Consider the following 19,841-nt stretch of genomic DNA (forward strand, 5'->3'; position numbering starts at 1 on the left):
CCATCTGCCACATCAGCACCCGACACCTCCACACCTGCTGTCAAGAGCACCGACGTTCCCATCCCAAAGCATCATAAACCTCCACGGTAGCCTGGGGGGCTGGAGGAACTTGTCAAGACAAACTGGTTAGAGGTAGGACTTCAGAACAGAATCGAGGAGGCAAAACACATCTGGTTTTACGCTATAGGCTTTGGACATTTCTTAGTCAGAAGCAAAAAGACCTTAACAGTTTCCGGGGGCTTCCCCGGTGGTCCAGTGGTCAAGACTCTGCACTCCCAACGCAGGGGGCCCGGGTTCGATCCCTGGTCAGGGAACTAGATCCCGCATGCCACAACTAAAAGATCCTGCATGCTGCAACTAAGACCCGGCACAGCCAAATAAATAAATAAATATTTTAAAAATAAAGTTTCTGAATCCCACACAATCATACTATTGTTCACAGTGAAATCAAGTACAGTTTTATTTAAGAATTGGAAATAATTTCTGTGAAAGAAAATCCAATATTTAAATAAACATTTCTGCATGTAAAAAGAAGAGTAATTACCCCATTAGGTTACTCTCCTAGCTTAAGCTATGGGACAGACCCTCAGGAGCAAGCGCTTGGGACCGCTGCTGATGGCCGGTCGTCCGAGCCCAGGACGGGGCGTCAGGCTTCCATAGCGGGGCACAGAGAGCAAGCCTCTCCCACCGTGCCGGACAGGCTGGGGTCGCCTGGCCTCACCAGGTCACTGCAGAAGCATAACGCAGAGGGAGAGCACAACTCCCTAAGGCAGTTAGGAAGTGCAGAGAAGGGACAGTGGTTCACTCTTCCTGTCACAGAGGGGCTGCGACCAAACGGAGCTGCAGTCGGGACCCCACAGAATCTCACCTGTCAACACAACCGCTTGGTTTAGCGATGCTTCCCCATCATGTTAATCACCCAGAGTGCTAAGTAAGTGGAAGGGATTAATAACGTTCACTTTGTAGGCTTGTGCAGCAGTTCGTGACAATGAAGGGCTGGCGGGGCGCGCTGCCTTCTGCCCTCTGCCAGGCTCGCCTACAACCTCGTTTCCGTAAACTGCCATTCTCGGCCCCAGCCTGCAAACCCTCATGAAATGTTTCATTTTGCACTGCTTCAGAATAGCTTTGCTCTGTGCAGTGCCTATTTTCCATTTCAGGGTCCCCGCTTTGAAACCTGCAATGGAAAAAGAAATCTCTTGACGGTTTCTTAATTTGAGGGAACCGCCGACGTGGCCTTTACCCAAAATAAGCTTTCGGGAATACCCAAAAAGCCTGTACCTCATTAACCTGATTCTCTTCCCTGTGCGCTGTCACTGCTGAATTTATAAAGTTAAAAATAACCTGAAGATCTCAGTGCTAGACGAAAGTCAATCACTTGCCAAATCCCGCCCCTAAGTAGTTCATCTTTGATCCCCAAGTAATTGCGGACTTCCGCCCTGGGTTACAAATCAGGGTGGGAACTTGCTTGTGGACCTGCTCTTTCAAGCAGAGCAGAATGTCACGTCCAGCGCAGGTGGTGTGATGGCAGCATCTCCCTGCCGACACCAGGGCCTGCCTCCTGAGCTCCAGGCCTGGCAGGCGGGCGGAGGAGGGACAGACCGTCAGAGGCCAACACCTCCGGTCTTAACTGTCCGCAAAGCCAGGGTCGTCACTAGCTCCTCTCCATCTGCTAAAGAGACAACTTCACGACCCCCCGTGGTAACGAAAGCTGGGTCCTAACCTGCTAGATGCAGCAAGAAAGGACTTTCCCTCAAAGAGCTGGGGGTGGCCGCCAAAACCCCAGCTACGCCCTCCTCAGTTTTGCAATCCTATTAAGTGGCGTTTATTTCACTAGGAGTGGTCTGGAGAACAAGTTTAGCACTGATTCAAGTCCCCAAACACAGTAAGTGCACGTCGATGTCCCACTGGGCAGTGTTCCCGCCAGAGGAATCTGCCGCGAGGCTCTGGCTGCTGCCTGGGTTGTCTGCCTGCGAGACCTCAGGAGGCCGAGGCTGGAATCTGTCCTCCGGCCCTCAAACCAGCAAATGGCGCACCTGTCACCGATGAACCTGTAAACCTCTTTGGTATATATAATGATGAAAAAACTAATTAGGCCATGAAATCTAGAAATAAGTTAATATTTTGAGTTGGTAAAATGCTTTTTTGAACACACATTTCCGGTATCTGGTACAGTGAATCAAACGTCCAATTTTGTGTAACTCATGCAATATTGGTTTCGTTTATGTCATCTCTGTCACCGAAGTATTAAAAACGTTTGACATTGTTCTTCTAAGTCTTCACAAGACCCCTGCGAGGTAGGTGGTATTGACCCCATCCTACAGATGGGGAGGTCTAGGCACGGAAAGGTTTAGTGGCTCCTCGAAAACCGCGTCGCGTGGCGTGGCGTGGCAGCGCTCCAGCCAGGGGCCGATGCCACCTCTGATTCACGCTCTGTTGGTGCCACTGCAGGACTGCATGGAAGGAATTCACACTGAGAGCAAGTTGCTCTCTGGTCCAGAATTCAGCAAGGGTCTCAAAGCTTATGTGTTTGACTCGTAAAGCCAACCACTCTTCCCGAACTTGAAAAACAAAAGTACTGACTAAATCTCAACCGGGATTATTTGCCCTATTTTTTTCATGAGTTGACTTGCTTGAATTTCATAGTTGTTTATGCTCAAACCCCTTTGGAAAAGACAGTTTGAAATGGCACTAGGGACGATGGAATTTTGAGAACAGAACATAGAAATCAATGGTTAATAGATTTAAGTCAAAACACAAAAATATAAGCTATGATAGAATAAGAATAAACCCCAAGTAAACGGAGAGCAGATATTTCTCAACGTTTAACAATGCCTTGCACAGAGCAGGTGTCCAGGAAGCATTTTTTTGGATAAAGGAGAAATGACACATCTTTGACATGCCTGTCACTGGTAACAGCCCCCTTCTGGGGGGAGCCAGGACCCAGGAAAGCCACAGGGGCCCACAGTCTCCCTGGCCCGGGGAGCCCTGGTAACACAAAGCGTCAGCTGAGTCACCTGGAGGGCTCTGTGCTGCCTTTCTGCCAAATGAAAGGTGGGGCTCACATGCCAAGCGAGTCCCCCGAGTTCATACTGCTGTTTTTGAAAACAGGTAAGTAAACATGATGAGATATATGAAGAGCCAAAGTGCCTTATAAGGAAGTGTCTTTAAAACTATAGAGATCCTCATGCACTTAAGGACAGAAACAGGGAGGTTAAAGCTGTGCTGTCTGTGTGTTTCGGTCCAAGTAAGGGTTCTGAATGGGTTGCTAACGCTAGTAGGTACTGGTGCCCACGTACCCCTCCTGCTGCAGGAGCCTCACTCAGCGTCAGGAGCGAGCCCCCCTCTCCCCAGAGGTCTTGGTCACAACTTAACAGCCCCGGCCTCGTGGGGGATGGAGTGTGGCCTAGGCTCTCCCCGGGCACGTCGGGGGGGCACTGCCGAGTACTGCTGTTACCTGCATCTCGTCCACCTTTAATCTGCGTCCTACCTTGATGCAGCCCGAGATCACACTGCTCCGGGGCAGGGGCAGGTGGGAGTGGGGGTGGGAGGGGGGTCCTTTGGTCCTAAGGCCTTCTGACCATTTGATCTTGAGTGATATTCCAGAAGAGTAACTGGTGACATACAAAATGATTTAAGAAAGTCCGTTCTGCAGAGCGGCCGACAGGAAGCAGTTCCGTCCCACGCTGCCTGGAGTGGGAGGCCCCCTGGCCTGGCCTGGGCCGCCCGGGGCCTATCATAGCTCCACCTTGACCCCCTTTATGAAAGGCAGGCCCGTGGGCACCCGCTTCTTATACTCCAGGTACTCGTCTCCAAAAAAGTGGATCAGTGAGATCTCCTCCTCCTCTGTCCGGTCGCGGAAGAAGCGCCACACTGTCAGAGCGTAGCTCACGCCGCAGATGGGGTTACACAGCACCACCTGACGAAGGGACACAGGGTTAGTGGACTGGGGTCAGTGTGATCCGACACCTTGAACTTCAGCGGCACGTGCTGCTCTCCAGCAACCACAGAGGACTTCCTGCCAAGGGCCCCAGAAACTCCCGAAATATCACCAGGGTCTTTGAGACCCTGAGCCAGGGCGCCATTAACGGAAACCACACCATCACTTTCACAACAGGGCTAAACACCCATCACTGCAGCTTTCATTTCGTTTCTGTTGTTCCTCTTACCTGAGAGATACCTAAAAATTGAAAGGAAAGAGCAACCTCTTGGATTTCAACCCCCAGGCAGGGGTGCTAGCAACTCCTCCCTCCACCCCCATACGTGAATTCCCGTTCCAAGCACCACCGCCTTCCCGCGTGGCTCCCAGCCTGCCCCCTCCCTAGCACGCTCCCTCCCACCCCACAGCTGCCTGGCCCCCTGCCTCTGGCCCCCGCAACCTTCCTGCGTAAGTGCCCTCGATACACTGCTATCAGCTGAGCCCCCAAAGCCACTTCTTCCATCAGATCACTCCCCTGTTCAGAAAACACCAAGGCCTCAACCACGCCTCCTGAGCCCGGCTTTCGAAGTCCAGGAAAGCAGCTCCTCGGCCCACCTCTGTCTGTGTAGCTCAGGGAGCCCACTGATCCACCCCTGCCCACGCCGACGGGCCCCTCGGCCCCCGCCCGGGACGTATGTCTTCCCCACATGGGTGACCCCACTTCTTCTCACCACTGTTTACTGAGCACCTACTGTGTTCCCAGCACATGCCAAGCCCTTTACCACCAACCAGTAAGCCATTCGACGCCCAGAGCAAGCCTCTTGAGTAGCGCCGCCACCCCCGCTTAACCCGCAAGGAAACGGAGGCCAATCAGTTGATGTTAGAGCCGGACCGGCCCCACCCGCCCGCCAGCGACCCCAGAGCCTGTGCCGCCACCGCCAGCAGACCCTAGAGCGGGGTTTCCCAGTCTCAAGCCACAACCCGTCATGGAGCCAGGAGACCAATCCCGTGCATCCGAAACGGCATTACAAACACTAACAAGATAGGAAACAGAGTGTTTTGTACACAGTCAGGGTGAGTGTTGTTCAGGAAAGATGTGTGCAGCTTTTACACACACTTGTGTGCTGGGTCATGGTGTAGAAAGATCTATAGTCAAAGAAGTATGAAAAGCTCTCCAGTCCTAGAGCACTTAGGTTTATTAGTTAGCACTTAACAGCAAATTACATGATTCCACTACAATCAATCTGTTCCCGGGGAGTGTGATCTTAAGTTTCAGAGTTGCAAGTTTTCACACAAATGCTGTGCAGTAACCTACTACACCACTGGGGGTCACCAGAGTGCCCCCCCATAGCATGCACTGCAATGGGATGCCTGGGGGCCCAGACTGGATGTTCCCAAAGAGGTGATGAGTTTTCTAAGCTCTATCCACATTCTCTGGCCAAGTCCTTCTAGGACTAAGAAAACAGATTCAAGAGACAATGCTCAAGAAACAAGGCTCGGGGGCTTCCCTGGTGGCGCAGTGGTTGAGAATCTGCCTGCCAATGCAGGGGACACGGGTTCGAGCCCTGGTCTGGGAAGATCCCACATGCCGCGGAGCAACTGGGCCCGTGAGCCACAACTACTGAGCCTGCGCGTCTGGAGCCTGTGCTCCGCAACGGGAGAGGCCGCGACAGTGAGGGGCCCACGCACCCGCGATGAGGAGTGGCCCCCCGCTCGCTTCAAGTAGAGAAAGCCCTCGCACAGCAATGAAGACATAACACAGCCATAGATTAATTAATTAATTAATTAATTAATTTAAAAAAAAAGAAACAAGGCTCGGTCTGCAACCTGAGACAGAGCAAACCTCCATCGCTCATGTTAAACCTGACACATGACCCTGGGCTCATCCACAGCAGCCTCTAACGAAACTCAGCTAAGCTGCCCCTTGAGTGGCAAAGGGCTCTCCCCAAAGCCCCATCTCTGTCCTCATCCCACTGGGATGCTCCAGATCTAAGTTAAAGAGGCAGAAAAGGGGTACGACGGGGGGGGTAACGGCACCTAGAGTCGCCAAGAGTTTACAAGCTTAGGACACCCAGATTTTAAGTACGTAGCAAAAAATGCTAAAGACTAAATCAGTTCTTTTGACTTTTATTTAACTATCACTTGAAACATGGCAGGGAACACATGTACCTATTTTAAAAGGACCAACAGGGAATTCCCTGGTGGTCCAGTGGTTAGGACTCCATGCTTGCACTGCAGGGGGTCCAGGTTCAGTCCCTGCTAAGGGAACTAAGATCCCACCAGCTGCACGGCATGGCCAATAAATAAATAAATAAGTAAACACAACACTTAAAAAAAAAAAAAAAAGAAAATGGAAAAAAAATTAAAAAGACCAACAACTTTGTGAATACACTGAAATCTACCAAATTATACACTTTGAAATGGTGAATTTTATGATATTTAAATTATATGTCGATTTAAAACATATTTTTAAAAACTTTAAAGGAGACCAGTATCGTATCTGATAGCATACCTGGGTTCCGATACTCCAGTAAAACCACCCAACATAGGAAGGATGCCGGAACCAAGCGTATACTCCGCTTGTCACCAGAGTGTGGGTTTCTGACTTTTCATTCTGCACCACGTGGTTGAAATTGGAACCAGCTGTAAACATCGCCGCTTTCCTCAGACACTCTCCAAAGACCACCATCAGCAGCCCCGTGGCGCTGAGCCAGGTCATCTGCTTCAGTTCTGCAGGAGAGGGATGGTGACAACCGGGGAGTGAAGACCCTGGACTGCTGAGTTCCCCTCTGCATGCTTAAAATTAACCTACGTTTCGAAAGACAGGGACACTAGAACACATGCTAGTGGGCAATAGGCATCTGTCATCACATTAAAATTTAATTATAAACAAAACACAGTCCCCTAAGTCGTGCTGTTCACCCATTCACGTTAGAACGCCAACAGTCCAGTTAGAGAGTCATGGCAAAGAGCTGACGGGCTCTCATCCACACCCCCCCGCCACACGCTCCCATCCTTCCTCTGGGGACAAACACAGCTAAGTGAAGCCGAGAAGGATCCAGCGTCTCCCGTCTTGGCCCTTTACTGAATCTTAGGCACTACATACATTTCATTTAACTTGCTGTGGAAAGTTCAGTGTCAGAGTAGGTTCCAGATGCAGTAGCTTTTGCTAGTAAAATTTTTACATGAAATTTCTCAAGTCACAGAAAATGAACAGATCCAAATCTTCTGACTGTAAAATTGGTATTACAGCTATCAGAGGTTGGGACTTCCTGTTAAATGGTACACACTACGTCCTGCAAGGCTTAAAGCGTAAGGTCAACACATCCTCCATTCAAAATCCAGAAGCAGAATTCACAAGTGGAGCTTGTCCCTTATAAAGAGCTTAGTGAGGATAGAGGTCTGGGGAAAATCACTCGGGGAGATTAGAACTGAGAGGTGAACCCACGTCACTGTCCTCAGGCCCACGTGGAAGCCACCCATCTCCCCTGCAGAGGGGAGAGCAGGGCACACTGACCTGGCCAGAAGATATTTTCAAGTGTGAACTCTATCCAAGAAGAAAGAGCTGCTACTGTATACTCCACACTGTGATTCAGGAGAAAGGAATCCAAGGACAGACTCTTGGGATTATTGACGGCTGTGACTAAGTATTCAGAATAGTGAAACAATGACAGGGAGCACATATACCTATTTAAAAACAAAAAGAACGAGAGGTAAGTTGGGGCAAGGGAATCAAGTTAGCCGTTAAGTCCAAGTACAGATTTGGTCTGAACTGTCCCTGAATTCTATGATGAGGGCCTGCTGTCACCTGTCTGAGAGTGGACATCAGGCACCCACATGTAGCATTATTCCCTGAGGTTTGCAGAAAGGGGGGTTGTAAAGGGACTATGTTGTTGAATGTCACAGGAGGGAAAAAAAAGAAAAAAAACCAAAAAACAAAAAAACATAGGTTAGGAAGGCACTATAGGCCTTCAGCCTTTTTTAAAATGACACTACACACAGTAAAACATGAAAGAGAGAAGTATCAAAATAAAGTAGTGATGTATGTCGAATACAAAAATTCGAAAAACTGAAATAATTCCAGCAAAGAAGGATTAGATGGCTCAGAGTATTGATAATAGGAGATGAAGCTTTTTACCTTGAAGCCACTGGTTCATATCCAGGTCAGGGCCTAGAAGGCTCAAGGGACTGAAATCACAGTGTAGGGAAAAATCCTACACTGGCCGTGGGGGAGGCACTAGATGTGACCTAATAGAAATTAGAGACGGAAAAGGCCTGTGAAGACGAGCCAGAGCCTTGCCCCTTCCTGTCACTGAGGACCAGTACCCTCTTCTGGGAAGGGCTGGTCACATTACTGAAGGTGCAGCAGATGAGAGCACCTATGGGAAGGGCGCCAGGGAGACCTGTTTCCACCTGCGACAGAAGCAACCAACGGGCACACAAGTTCTCAAGGTTCGAGATGCGGGAATCTAGGAAGCTAGAGGCCTCATTCCCTTAGAGCCCTCACTAGCCTTCAGCCAGCCAGGGATGCGGGAATATCACTACTGACCCTCTGATCCGCCCACCCTCACCTCAAAACTATCATTCCCAAAGCACTTCTTACCAGCCAAAGTGATTCCAAGAAGACTGGCTAAAACTTAGCAGCACTCCACAGCCAAACACAAAGCCAAGGAAACAGGCTCGGATGGCTATCTGAAATGGACCCAAAAGGGGATCAGTCACCTGGTTGTTCACAGAGCATACATCCTACTTCCTGGGATAAGTAGGCCACCCGCAAGTCCATGGAGCCGATTTGCTCAGAGGTTAACAGGGTGAAGCAGGGCTGCCTGGGTTCAAATCCCAAGCCCACCCCTCTATGGCTCTGTGGCCTTAGGCAAGTTACTTAATCTCTCTGGACCTCGGTTTCCCCATCTACACAATGGGGATGACAAGAGTACCTACCTCTGAGGACTGCTGTGAAGATTACCCAAGTAAAGCACTTAAGACGAAGTGCTTCGTAAGTAAGGTTTAGCTACCATTACTATTATGATTGTTATTGTCACTCAGGGCTGTGGGAAAACTGCGTTAAACCTAGCTTATTGGCCGGATTCTCCCAAGTCCATGCAGCGAATCTGGTCGGGCAGCCGGGACTCTGCGCCCAGCCCCCTCCACGTAACTGCGGGGGCCTCTGACCTCAGACTTGACAGCAGGTAGTTCTCCACACCTTAAATTACATAAAAGAACTCGTGGGCCCGCTCACTCCCCACCCCACGTGCATCTGCCGCAGCTGCTGAACGGCACCAACCGCAACTTCCCACCCACTCCGCCGGGTGGAGGGGGCCCGCGCCCCACGCCCCCCGGGACTGGCAGGGAGGGGGCCCTCCTGCCACCTGAACTCGCAGCTGCTAAAAGACGCGGCCGGGGGAGGCAGCCCCTCTCGCGGGCCGCGCTCTCGGCAGACCCGGACCTCGACCCCGGGGGGACGGTGCCCACGCGCCGCGCCCAGCCCGACCGGCCCCCGGTCCCCGCCCCGGCCCTCGGCCCGGCCCGGCCCGCACCTGGTAGCGCGGCGGCCGGTAGAGCAGCAGCAGCAGTGCGTTGAGTCCGGCCACGTAGAGCGCCAGCCCGGTGCGGCCCTGCAGGCCGGCGCGCGTGAGCAGCGGCAGCGCGAGCACCGAGGCGCCCAGCAGGAAGGTGGCGAGGCTGAGGCGCGCCTCGGAGCCCGGCGGAGGCCGCGCCGCGCAGCCCGCCATGGCGCAGGGCGGCGGACCAGCGGGCGGCGGCCCCAACCGTAGCCTGGGGAAACCCGCCCGCCGCGCCTGCGCACTGCGCTGCCGACGCCGGCCGGGAAGGGCAGCCGCCCAGACCTGCGGACCGCCCGTGAATTCTCGCGATACCGCCGCGCCGTGCGGCAGGGGCCCGAATTTGACAGGAGCGCCCCGCCCCGCCGCCCCGCCCCCGCCCCGCCCCGCCGCGCCGCGCCGCGCCGCCCCGCCCCGCCATCCCCCCGGGACCCACTGACACAGGCGGAGCTGCGGCTGGCTGGCGGGGCCGAGGGGAGGCTGGGTCCTGGGCCGAGAAGTTGCCGGCGGCGTCTGCCAGGAGTCGGCCCCAAACTCCATAATGTCCCCGTCCAGAGAAATCACGTGAAATCTAAAGCACCCCGTCCCCGCCGCTCACTGGCCCCGCGCGGTCCCCCGCGAAACCGACAGTCCTGGGCATGCGGGCGCGAGCCGGCGATCCGCCTCCACCCCACCCCGCCCCGGGGGGTCCGCGCGCAGAGACCACCCGCCCTCGGCAGGGTCTCCGAGCGCCCGCTGGGCGCCCAGTTTGCGGGGACACTACCCTTGGGGCATGCACGCAGCCGGGTGACCGCCCACTTCAGTTCGCGTCGAGGGAGAATGTTAGCCGACGGTGGAAATCCTCAAGACATTACGTTTTTTTATAAGGCAGCACGCAAAACTTTACAGTGTGATCCTGACTTCACTTGGGAAAGAAAAGCGTATGTGCGAACCTGGGAAAATGTTTGGAATAGAAGCCAAAATTACTTCACAACAGTAATCTTCAGGTGGTAGGGACTCTGGGAGAATTTTACTGTCTTTTTTATATGTTTTTGTATTTTTCATCTGGCCCACAATCAATCTATATTACTTAGGAATTGTTCCTTACTTTACCGGCGCAGCATTGTGGAACTTCCCGGAGCGGGAATCCAACCCGTGCCCCCTGCAGTGGAAGGGCTTAGTCTTAACCCCTGGACCACTGGGGAAGTCCTGTTTCTTAATTTTTTAAAAGGTAAATGCTTCCACTTCCTGGCGCTCACAGAGGCCTGATGGCGGAAAAAGGCAAGTAAGCAAATGACTAGAATAAACTATGGTGGGATGGGAGTGGGTCAGGAGCCAAGTAGGGATAGAGAGGGAATGGGAGCGACCCCAGAGAGAGGCCCGTGGGTGGGAGCGTTAGGAGTCTGCCCCGGAAGAGTCGGTACTGGCAGCCCGCCTGAGGCTGGAAATGAGAGCAAGGACATCTACAGGAGGGAGGGGACCGAGTTTTGCAGACACAGAGGCAGGAGGAAGCAAGCCTGAAGCGGGATAGGGGACAGGCCCTGGGGGAGGCTGGAACCCAGAGTAGTGGGTCAGAGAGCCATAAGGGCAGGTGGGCTGTGAGCTGCAGTCAGCCCAGTCTGCCTCTGAGTCCCTGGCCACCCTACCTTCCTGTGTCCTTGCAGGACCAGGCAGGAGGCCTGGTGTCTGGAAAGCTGGGTTCAGGGAAGGGTGGAGAGCCTGCCTCAGCAGCTTTGTGAGCTCAGGCAAAGCAACTCTATGAGCCTCAACTTCCTACAAAATGGGGATCCTGATTTCACGGATCTCATACCGATGTTCTGTAAACCCAGTATCATGTTTAAAATGTGCTCAGAAGACATTTGCTAAACTCGGTAGATGGGAACTGAAAGGAGATTTAATGTTTTAAAATCCAGCATCACCCAGTTGCAGCGCCATGTGGGAAGCCTGGACTGTTACTGGGGGCTGCGAGCCAGGGTCCTGGCTGTCCCCTGTTTCTACTGTCTCCCCCCACTCAGGACCTCTCCTGCATCTCCAGGACACCTCAGGGCCACTAGAGGGTGCTCACTGCATCTTCACTCCTGGGAGTGAGTCTGGTCCTGGGGCAGAGGGCTGCTCCCAGGAAGCTCCTTTTCTGGCCACTGGTATCTGCTCTCCATGCTGACTTATGGCAGGGGCAGTCCCTGTTCTGGGGGGCACAGAGTAACATGTAATGCAGATTGGAAGGCTTGAGCAACTCTCTCTTCTCTGCCCATCAGTTCCTCTTAGACCATACATCTCCATCAGTCCCAAGTTGGAGAAGGGAGAAAGAAGGGGGAGGCAGTCCCCTTCCAGGTAGGGCCAGACCAGCGGGAAGGGGAATTTTTAGAAGTCACTAGAGTTGCTGAATCTGTCAGGGCCCGGGGGTTCACAGAGGAGTGATGGAAGAGAAAGGCAAGTAAGCAAGTGTATGTACACACTGGCATAGACCCAGAGCAACAAAGTCACACAGAGAGATACACAGGCACACAGAGAAACAGTAATTCACAGAGATATAGACAGAAACACGGAGGCCTGCTTTCCCACCAGAGAGGAAAGCAATCTGATCAAACACGTCCACTCTGCACCCAGCTCTCCTGTGTCACTCCAGTTTGTCATCCCCTAGGCTAGAGGAACAGCACACCTACAGTAATATAAGAAAAGAAACTAGTCAGCCTGGGGATTCCTTGCTTTCCATTTTTTCCCCTCTAAATAAGCATTTGAATGTGTTTTGTTCTAGGAGCTGTGAGGCAAGCACAAAGGGAACCCTTTCTCATGCAGGAAGTTCCCTCTCTAGGGCCTCCCCTCCCCGCCCCCCAATCCAGCCATCCACCCACCAGCTGAGGTGGCTTTCCATCCTGGGCCCAAGTGGGGATCCCTCTTGTTTTAAAAAGCCATCAGAACCATGTTGACTTTTCCAAGTTAAGCTGCAGGCTGAGGTGAAATTAGGCTCCCTTTTCTCAAACAGGTTGCTTTACGGAGAAAGAGGAAATGTAGGAAGGGGGAATGCTGCAGAGCAAGCAGGAGAAGGGGCAAGGATGGGTGTTAACCTTCCCAGGATGAAAGGCTGGCTCCTGTCCAAGCCTGACACCAAGTAGGAAACAGCTCTGGAACTCTGCCTCTCCCTTCTCCCTGATGGTGGGTGACCTCCTGGGACTCCTTGTCACTCACAGGCCTCTGCCCCATCCACTTCCCACGTGGAGGCCAAGAGGGGCCTGTCCAGTGTGGCTGCAGCTCGCTCTGATCCTCCAAAAGTTGTTTTTTCTTCGCCTCCTCTGGCCATTCCCCACTCCAGGCATGAGAGCCCGCCACCCCCCACCCCCGAGTCTGGTAAATGGCTCGTAATTTATGAGAACATCAGCCCAACGTGCATAAGTCATATGTGCACAAAGGGGCCGGGTAAATATTTAAAGATTAGAGCCAGCTGGGGAGAAGCACAAAAGGCTGGGACAATGAGGGTCTCCCAGAATTCACCCTCTCTGAGCTGGGCCAGCCCGGTTCAGTGTTGATGCACTCACCGGAGTCCCAGCCTTTGTCCCCTGGAGGGCCCTTGGCTGACGGGCTATTCGGAGTCCTAACCCAGCCAAAGAGAGTTAAACAATCGCAGCCTCTCCAAGCCCATCTGGAGACAATTGGCTGAGTCATTTCTGAGCTTTTGCTGTGTCCCAATAGTTAATTACATGGAGCAATCACTTCATTCCATTTAGAAATGCATCCCGGAGGGGGACGCACATTTCTCCCTCCAGCCACTGCACAGGCAGTGGCCTCCGCAGCACCTAACAGCTCGGGTAGCTTTAAATGCCTGGGGGCTGCAGGAAGGCAGGGGTTCCCATCCAGGGCCTGCATCGTTCTGTAATGTTCTTTTGCCAAAGTCAAGAAAACCAAATAGAGGAAGAGAGGACAAAGGCACAGGTCACTTTGGGCCTTAAATTCCCCAGCCTGAGGAAGCCACGGGCTTTGAGTAGCCCTGGAAGCCCCCAGAGCTCTCCTGAGTTACAGAAAGAATTTTTCCTGAATGAGCAGAGGGCAGCCTGTGTCCCCCCAGCGCTCTGCCTGGACTTGTGCTCCTTTCCAAGCCCCCTGGGAACCCCAGAGGCTAAAGATGGAAAGGGAGTCGGTGGCCTACATCCCGGCTTGCATAAGCCGGGTTTCTAAGTTGGTCCATGCCCTTGCCGGCAGCCCGAGAGCGCTTGGTCCTGTTTGCTCTCAGAGAGGACGAGGTGAACCCGCAGCCGCTCCCCCTACCTCGGAAAACGCCTCCCCCGCCTCTGCACGCGCCCTCGGAGCCCAGCCTGCCTAGGGTGTGTAGGATGCCCAGACGCAAAACTTGCAAACAGACCTGGGGGTCCCTAGCCTGGGTCTCCGAGCAGGATCTCGGTGGAGACTCCGGTCTTTTCCAATGACCTTGCCAAATGCAAAAATCTGCTTTTAACTTAGTGGGAGTATCGGCTGCCCAGAAGACTGACCCGAATTGGGGGTAAAGTGTGGTGAGGGTGGCGAAGAAACTGTCTCTGAAGGTGGGAAAAAGGTAAGATGGAATTTGCACAGAGATCCCTTTCAGCCTTGAGTCCCGCGCGACCCTCGGCCAGCTGGAGGCGACGAACGCGCCAAGGTGGCTGTTTGTGGTGAGGGAGCCGCGCGAGGACCCGAGCAAGCCCGGAAAGTGGGGGAGGGGATCGGCCTAGGTGGGGAGACGCCAGCTGAGGACCTGCCAGAGGGGGAGGGGGCGCAGCGGGCAGTGCCGGGGTGGGGGTCGGGGGCAGCGGAGGCGGAGGCCCATTGAGCCTGCAGGGGCGGAGCTTGACAGCCCGAATTCCTCCCGGGCCGCCCGGGCCGGCCTCGCCTGCCACAGCCAAAGCAGAACATTGCGAATTAGCGCATTTTGCGGTCAATTTTCCACTGCTTAAGAAACACTAAGCCACCCACGTGAGCGGCCCCACCCAGAGCGGCCGGGATCTCGGGGCACGGGCTGGAGAGGGGTGGTGGCCCTAGGAGCTGCGGGGGCCAGGGTGCAGGCGGGGGCGTCTCGCGGGCCCCTTTATTGCGGCCCGAACTCTGGAGAGGGGGCGGGCCGGGCGCCCCCGCTGTGGGCCGCGAGAGCTGCGCCGAGGGCCATTGGTTTGCTAATAACGCCGGAGTTGAAAGGCGCGGGCGGCGGTTTATGGGGAGGGATCGTAATTAGAGGACAAATTGCCCGGCTGCCCGCGCGGCTCGAGAGCGGGGCGGGGATGAGGGGGACCTCCCGAGCGAGGCGCGCGCCCAGCCTCCCTGCAGATGTGCAGCAGCTGGAAGCCCGCGCGCGGCGGGGCGCCCGGAGTTTGGCCCCGAGGGGGCGGGCGGGGGCGCGGCTTTGTGGGGCCGGCACAATGCCCTTAACACTCGGCTGCCCCCTTTGTGCCCGGCCTCGCCGCCCGCCCGCCCCGCGTCGCCTTTGTACCGCGCCGCCACCGCCCCAGGCCGGAGCGAACCCGCGGAAGCCACTCGGGGCCGGCCGGCCCCGGCTCTTCAAAGGCGTCCGGCGCGTGCCAGCGCCCGCAGTCCCGCCGCGGCCCCGCCACCCGCCCTGGGCCGGGCCCGGCCCGGATCTGGCCGGCGGGCCTTGCGGCCGGGGTGAAAGAACACTTGGGAGCCGCTGTCGCCGAAGCTTCTGCCTGAAAGGAGGGCGGGGAGCGATTCTCCACGCTGCTTGGCGCCTGGGAACGCCACTGCCGGGCAGGGGGCCCATCAGTACCCCGAGCGGGGGTGGATGGGTAAGAGGATGGAGCTGGGGCCCACCAAGGACCCAGCAATTTCCCCTCCCCCTCCCACTGGGGCCCCGCGAAGGCCAGTTTGTTCAGTCTTCGGCAGCAGGGCTCCACTGCCGAACTTTTGGGCCCTTGCGACTTCCACAGTGCCCTCACAAGCAGCACTAGGGGCCGCATGTTCACCGAGGCCAAGGGAACTCAGTAAAGGGAGCTGTGTAGGTTTGAACCCAGGGACTCCCGCAGACGTCAGTTTTCCCGTCCCTCACGGCTCCTGGAGCCCAGCCTCCTGAAGCGCAAGCAGGGACTGCACCGGAGTCCTGCTCCAGGGCCTAGCCCGTCCGGGGGCAGGTGTCTCCTCTCTGAGCTCCTGGGGTCTTCAGCCACCGCCTGAATAATGAAAAGGGGTTGACATCCCGGGCCTCCAAACGTGCAGAACGGCGCTCTCCCCAGATGCTCAGTGGTCTTCACCACCACCTCCCATTTGTTGGGACCCAGAGAAGGCCAATGGGCAGGGGCGGGGGGGATAAACACCTAGGCCTTCCCTGTGACGGAAAGGTCCTCAGAGCCTAAGTTTTCCAGCCTGCAAACTCAGGACTGGAGGTGAGGGAGGCCTTTCTGACTGCCCTGGCCTGAGGCTGCCTGCAGCTTGCCCCCCAGTTTGAAGAGTGTGGGTTGGGTCCTAACAGGGCCAGAGGGCCCCGAGCCCAGACGGAACCCCGACGCAGGACTGCTCCCAGTCCTGAGGCCCCAAGGAGGAGGAGGCTGGCTGTGGCCCCGCGGGCGGGCTGCATGCTTTAATGGGACACATGTTGCTGCTTGGCCCCCGCGGGCCTGGTCTGCACCTGGCTTTGAGTGGCCACAGGCAGAAAATTGCTGCATTGTCCCGACATTAGGGCGAGTAATGCAGCATTGCCAGCGCGGCCCGAGCGTGGAGCCCGCAGAAAGGCCTCGCTGGCGGGTGCTCCCTGCCTCCGTCATCTTCATCAGGCCCAAGGAGGCCCGGTGTTCAGTCATAGTCATTAGTGGGGCTTGCAGCCAGCTGGGCCCATGGACCTCCCCCAGTGGGCTTGGTGGTGAGGCCCAGAACTTAGGGAGACTGGGAGGGGATGTGCATGGGAAGGAATTCCAGACTCAGGCAGTGGTGAGGGTGAGAGGGATAAAGGAAAGACGGAGAGGACCTCCCTGGTGGTGCAGTGGTTAAGAATCCGCCTGCCAGTGCAGGGGATACGGGTTTGGTCCCTGGTCCGGGAAGATCCCACATGCCGCGGAGCAACTAAGCCCGTGAGCCACAACTACTGAGCCTGTGTGCCGCAACTACTGAAGCCCGCGCGCCTAGCGCCCGTGCTCCCCAACAAGAGAAGCCACCGCAATGAGAAGCCCGCGCACCGCAACGAAGAGTAGTCCCCGCTCGCCGCAACTAGAGAAAGCCCGTGCGCAGCAACGAAGACCCAATGCAGACAAAAAAAAAAAAAAAAAGGAAAGACTGAGAAAGGGTAAAGGTGGTCCCTCAGGAGGGAGGAGGGGTCCTGGAGGTGAGACCTGGACTAAGGGAAGAGAAGAGGCAGAGGGAGGTGGCGAACTTCCCAGTTTGTCCCTCTCTCATCCCCTCCCCCTGGGGGTTCCACAAGTCCAGGAGTGCCTCATTGACATGTAAACGAGGGGCCCCTATAAAGGCGGTGCCGCCTCCAGTGGTCTCTGCTACGACAACATGGGCACTGAGTCCGACACCCAGGGCAGCTCTGGCGGCCCCGCCGGCAACTTCCGCAAGGTCTGGGGTCCTGAGGGCTGCGGGGGTGAGGGGTGAGGCAGAGGGCGAGAGGGCCAAGGCCTTGCCCTCTAACTGCTGCTCACCCACAGATCTCCAAGCCGCTGATGGAGAAGAAGCGACGGGCGCGCATTAATGTGTCGCTGGAGCAGCTCAGATCGTTGCTAGAGAAACACTACTCGCACCAGGTGAGAAAGGGGACTCGGTGGAGGTAAGGGATGATACGATCCCCAGCCTCATCCGCTCCAGCCCAGGCTGCGGCGCTAAGAGCCCTTTCCACGGATCCCCAGATCCGGAAACGCAAGTTGGAGAAGGCGGACATACTGGAGCTGAGCGTCAAGTACATGAAAAGCCTTCAGAACTCGGTGCAAGGTAGCGGGATGGCTTGGGGGGTCGGGCGAAGAGGCGGGGGAACTTGTGGGGTCAGAGCCATGGATTCTACAAGGCCAGATAAAGGAGGGATGGATGGAGAAGAACTGCTCAGGTCAGTGGGCAGCTGAGTGAGGAGGGGGGCCCCATATTGCTGTGAGTGGGCGGGCAGCAAAAGCCCGTCTGGCTGTGGAGTTGTAATCCGGGTGGGCGAAGGTCTGGACCCGGGAAGGGCGGAGCGGGTTCGGGCTGACTCCCCTCCCTTCTCTTCCCTCCCTCCACACTTTTCCCCTCCCTTGCTCTCTCCTCTCTCCATCTTTCCTTTCCTCCTCCTCTCCCTTCCTTTCCGCATTTCTCTCATCCGCTCCCCTCCCCCCAGGGCTCTGGCCGGTCCCCAGCGGAGCCGAGTACCCGTCGGGCTTCCGCGGCTGTCTGCCGGGCGTTAGCCAACTTCTGCGGCGCGGAGAGGAGGGCGGCGACGGCCTGCGCTGCCCCCTGGCGCACGAGCGCGCGCGTGGCAGCACCATGGACAGCGCCAGTCTCGGCCCCGAGGCGCCCGCGCGGCGCGGCCCCGGCGCTCCCCCAGTTTGGGCCCCTGATCCGGCCGCCGGCGGCTCGCGGTCCCCGCCACCCCGGCTCCTCTTCTCTGGCGGTCTCCCCGGTCAGTCCACCAGCATCCCCGCGCCGCAGTCGGCGTCTCGCCGCTTCGCCGAGAGCCCGGGGCCAGGGCTACGCTTGTGGCGGCCCTGGTGAGGATCTGTTGCGGCCTCGGACTCACGGAGGCCCTCGTCTGGCCTGGGGACGCAGAGACTGTTTTGGACGGCCGGGACTCCGGTCATCGGTTCTGGTCCCGGGACGGGGTGGCCGGGAGGGTGCCGCGTCTCTTCGAACTCGGGGAAATACACGAAGCTACGATTGGACCGGGTTCTGCGCGTCTAGGCATAGCCCACCCCCCCACCCCAGCCCTACCCACTTAGGCCGGACCCGCTTTCTCCTCCTCCCACCTTCTAGTGGGGCTGGGAGTGGGTGTCCCGGGCTGCGCCCCTTTCCCAGGGCCCCTGGCGGGCAGCTCGTCCCCGCCCCGCGGCCGCGCCGCGGTGGGAAGGTCGCCGTCGGCAGCGGCACAGAGCGGACCCCTCGCAGCGAGGAGAATCGCTGCCCCGCCCCTGCCCATTCAGCCGGCCAGGGACGCCCGGTTCCCACCGGCACAAAGCGCGCCAGGCTCCGCCCCCCCGGCAAGGGGCCCCCATCCCATCCCCATCCCGGACCCACTCGGCTTCCAGGGATCCCCACCCCCTCCGCACGCGGCGCGGCCCACCCGCTGGCGCGCGCTCCTAAGTCTGCCCTCTCGGAAGCCCCCTCCTTAGCGACCCTGCCCTGCGCCCGCTCAACGCTGTGGCCCCGCCCGGTAAGATGTTCCACCTACCGCCCCGGCCACCCGACGCTTGGCTCCGCGCGGCTTCTCGTAGGGACCCCGCCCACTGTCGCACCAACTTGAAGGCTGCTAGGGCACACCCCGGCTCCTCTCAAGGGAGAGTTCACTTCTCCCCGCTTGGAAAAGACCCCGGCCCCGCAGAGTCCCCGACCCCGGACCTCTGGGGCCTCCAGGGAGCCCACCACCCTTGACGACCCTGGGAATGCTGTGCGACTCGTCCGAAAATGAGGTCATTGCTGTGTCCGGACTCGAACCCGGGGCTCCCGGCCCGCGAGGGGAAGCCTGGGGGTGGAGGACAGGTCCTGCGCTGAGCCCAGGAAGAGATCCTAGCACCTCCTCCCACCAGCTTGAAATTCAAAATAAGGTGCGAACTTCTGAAATGGGTATAAAGAGGCCACGAAGGTTCTAATTTCTCCCATGATGCCTACTTAGGTGAATCTTTTTGAACTACAAACATCAACTTTGTATAAAACGTTTCTCATTTTGGGCTGCCCCTGCCTTGCCGTGTGCTAAACCCATCCTGGTCAGACCGCGGGGAGAGGGCTCTCCGGAGCTGGGCTCTCCGGAGCTGGGGCGGGGGTCCTGCAGTGGTGGTCCCGGGGCGGCCTCTCGGGTCTCAACTTCCTGACACTAATCCTTCTGCAGGCCACCAGGCTCCTGTCGGCCACCAGGTGGCGATCTTACATCGCGGACCCAGGGCACGTCCTCCAAATTCCAACCCAGGCTGGTGGGCGGGTCAACCGGCACAATGGGTCCTCCTCCCCCAGGCACGGCTCCAACTGCTCTGCCCTTCTCGCCCTCCAGAATCAGCCTTACTGTGGTTAGCGGTCCGTGAAGCCAAACCCGGGCAGGGGCTGCCATCTGCACTCATAGGTAATCCCCGTCCTTTACTGGGGCTTTGGAGCCCACCAGGCCGCTCCATCCTGCCGCTGCTCCAGGTCTGACTCACTCGCTGGGTGGGGCCGCTGGATTTGCCTAGAGAAAGGGGCAAGTCCAACCCAAAGGAAGGGTGCACTAGCGGAGGAATTCAGGACCGAGAGGGAGAGGCGTTTAGGGG

General features: G+C 56.8%; 2 protein-coding genes across 2 annotated transcripts; one reads left to right on the forward strand and one right to left on the reverse strand.

Annotated features, from left to right (window-relative positions):
• Nucleotides 1-2,101: 2,101 nt before the first annotated feature.
• ICMT (isoprenylcysteine carboxyl methyltransferase) lies at nt 2,102-9,694 on the reverse strand. The gene is made up of 5 exons (XM_068538772.1): nt 9,454-9,694; nt 8,520-8,608; nt 7,434-7,603; nt 6,429-6,646; nt 2,102-3,916 (listed from the first exon to the last, which is right to left on the reverse strand). Exons 1-5 carry the CDS (start codon nt 9,646-9,648, stop codon nt 3,734-3,736), a joined length of 855 nt encoding a protein of 284 aa, XP_068394873.1. The 5' UTR covers nt 9,649-9,694; the 3' UTR covers nt 2,102-3,733.
• Nucleotides 9,695-17,087: 7,393 nt separating this feature from the next.
• Nucleotides 17,088-18,102, forward strand: HES3 (hes family bHLH transcription factor 3). The gene is made up of 3 exons (XM_068537702.1): nt 17,088-17,168; nt 17,271-17,352; nt 17,729-18,102. The coding sequence occupies exons 1-3, from the start codon at nt 17,088-17,090 to the stop codon at nt 18,100-18,102; spliced, it is 537 nt and encodes a 178-aa protein (XP_068393803.1).
• Nucleotides 18,103-19,841: the final 1,739 nt, after the last annotated feature.

Source organism: Eschrichtius robustus, chromosome 3, assembly GCF_028021215.1.
Source record: "Eschrichtius robustus isolate mEscRob2 chromosome 3, mEscRob2.pri, whole genome shotgun sequence".
Classification (NCBI taxonomy): Eukaryota; Metazoa; Chordata; class Mammalia; order Artiodactyla; family Eschrichtiidae; genus Eschrichtius; species Eschrichtius robustus.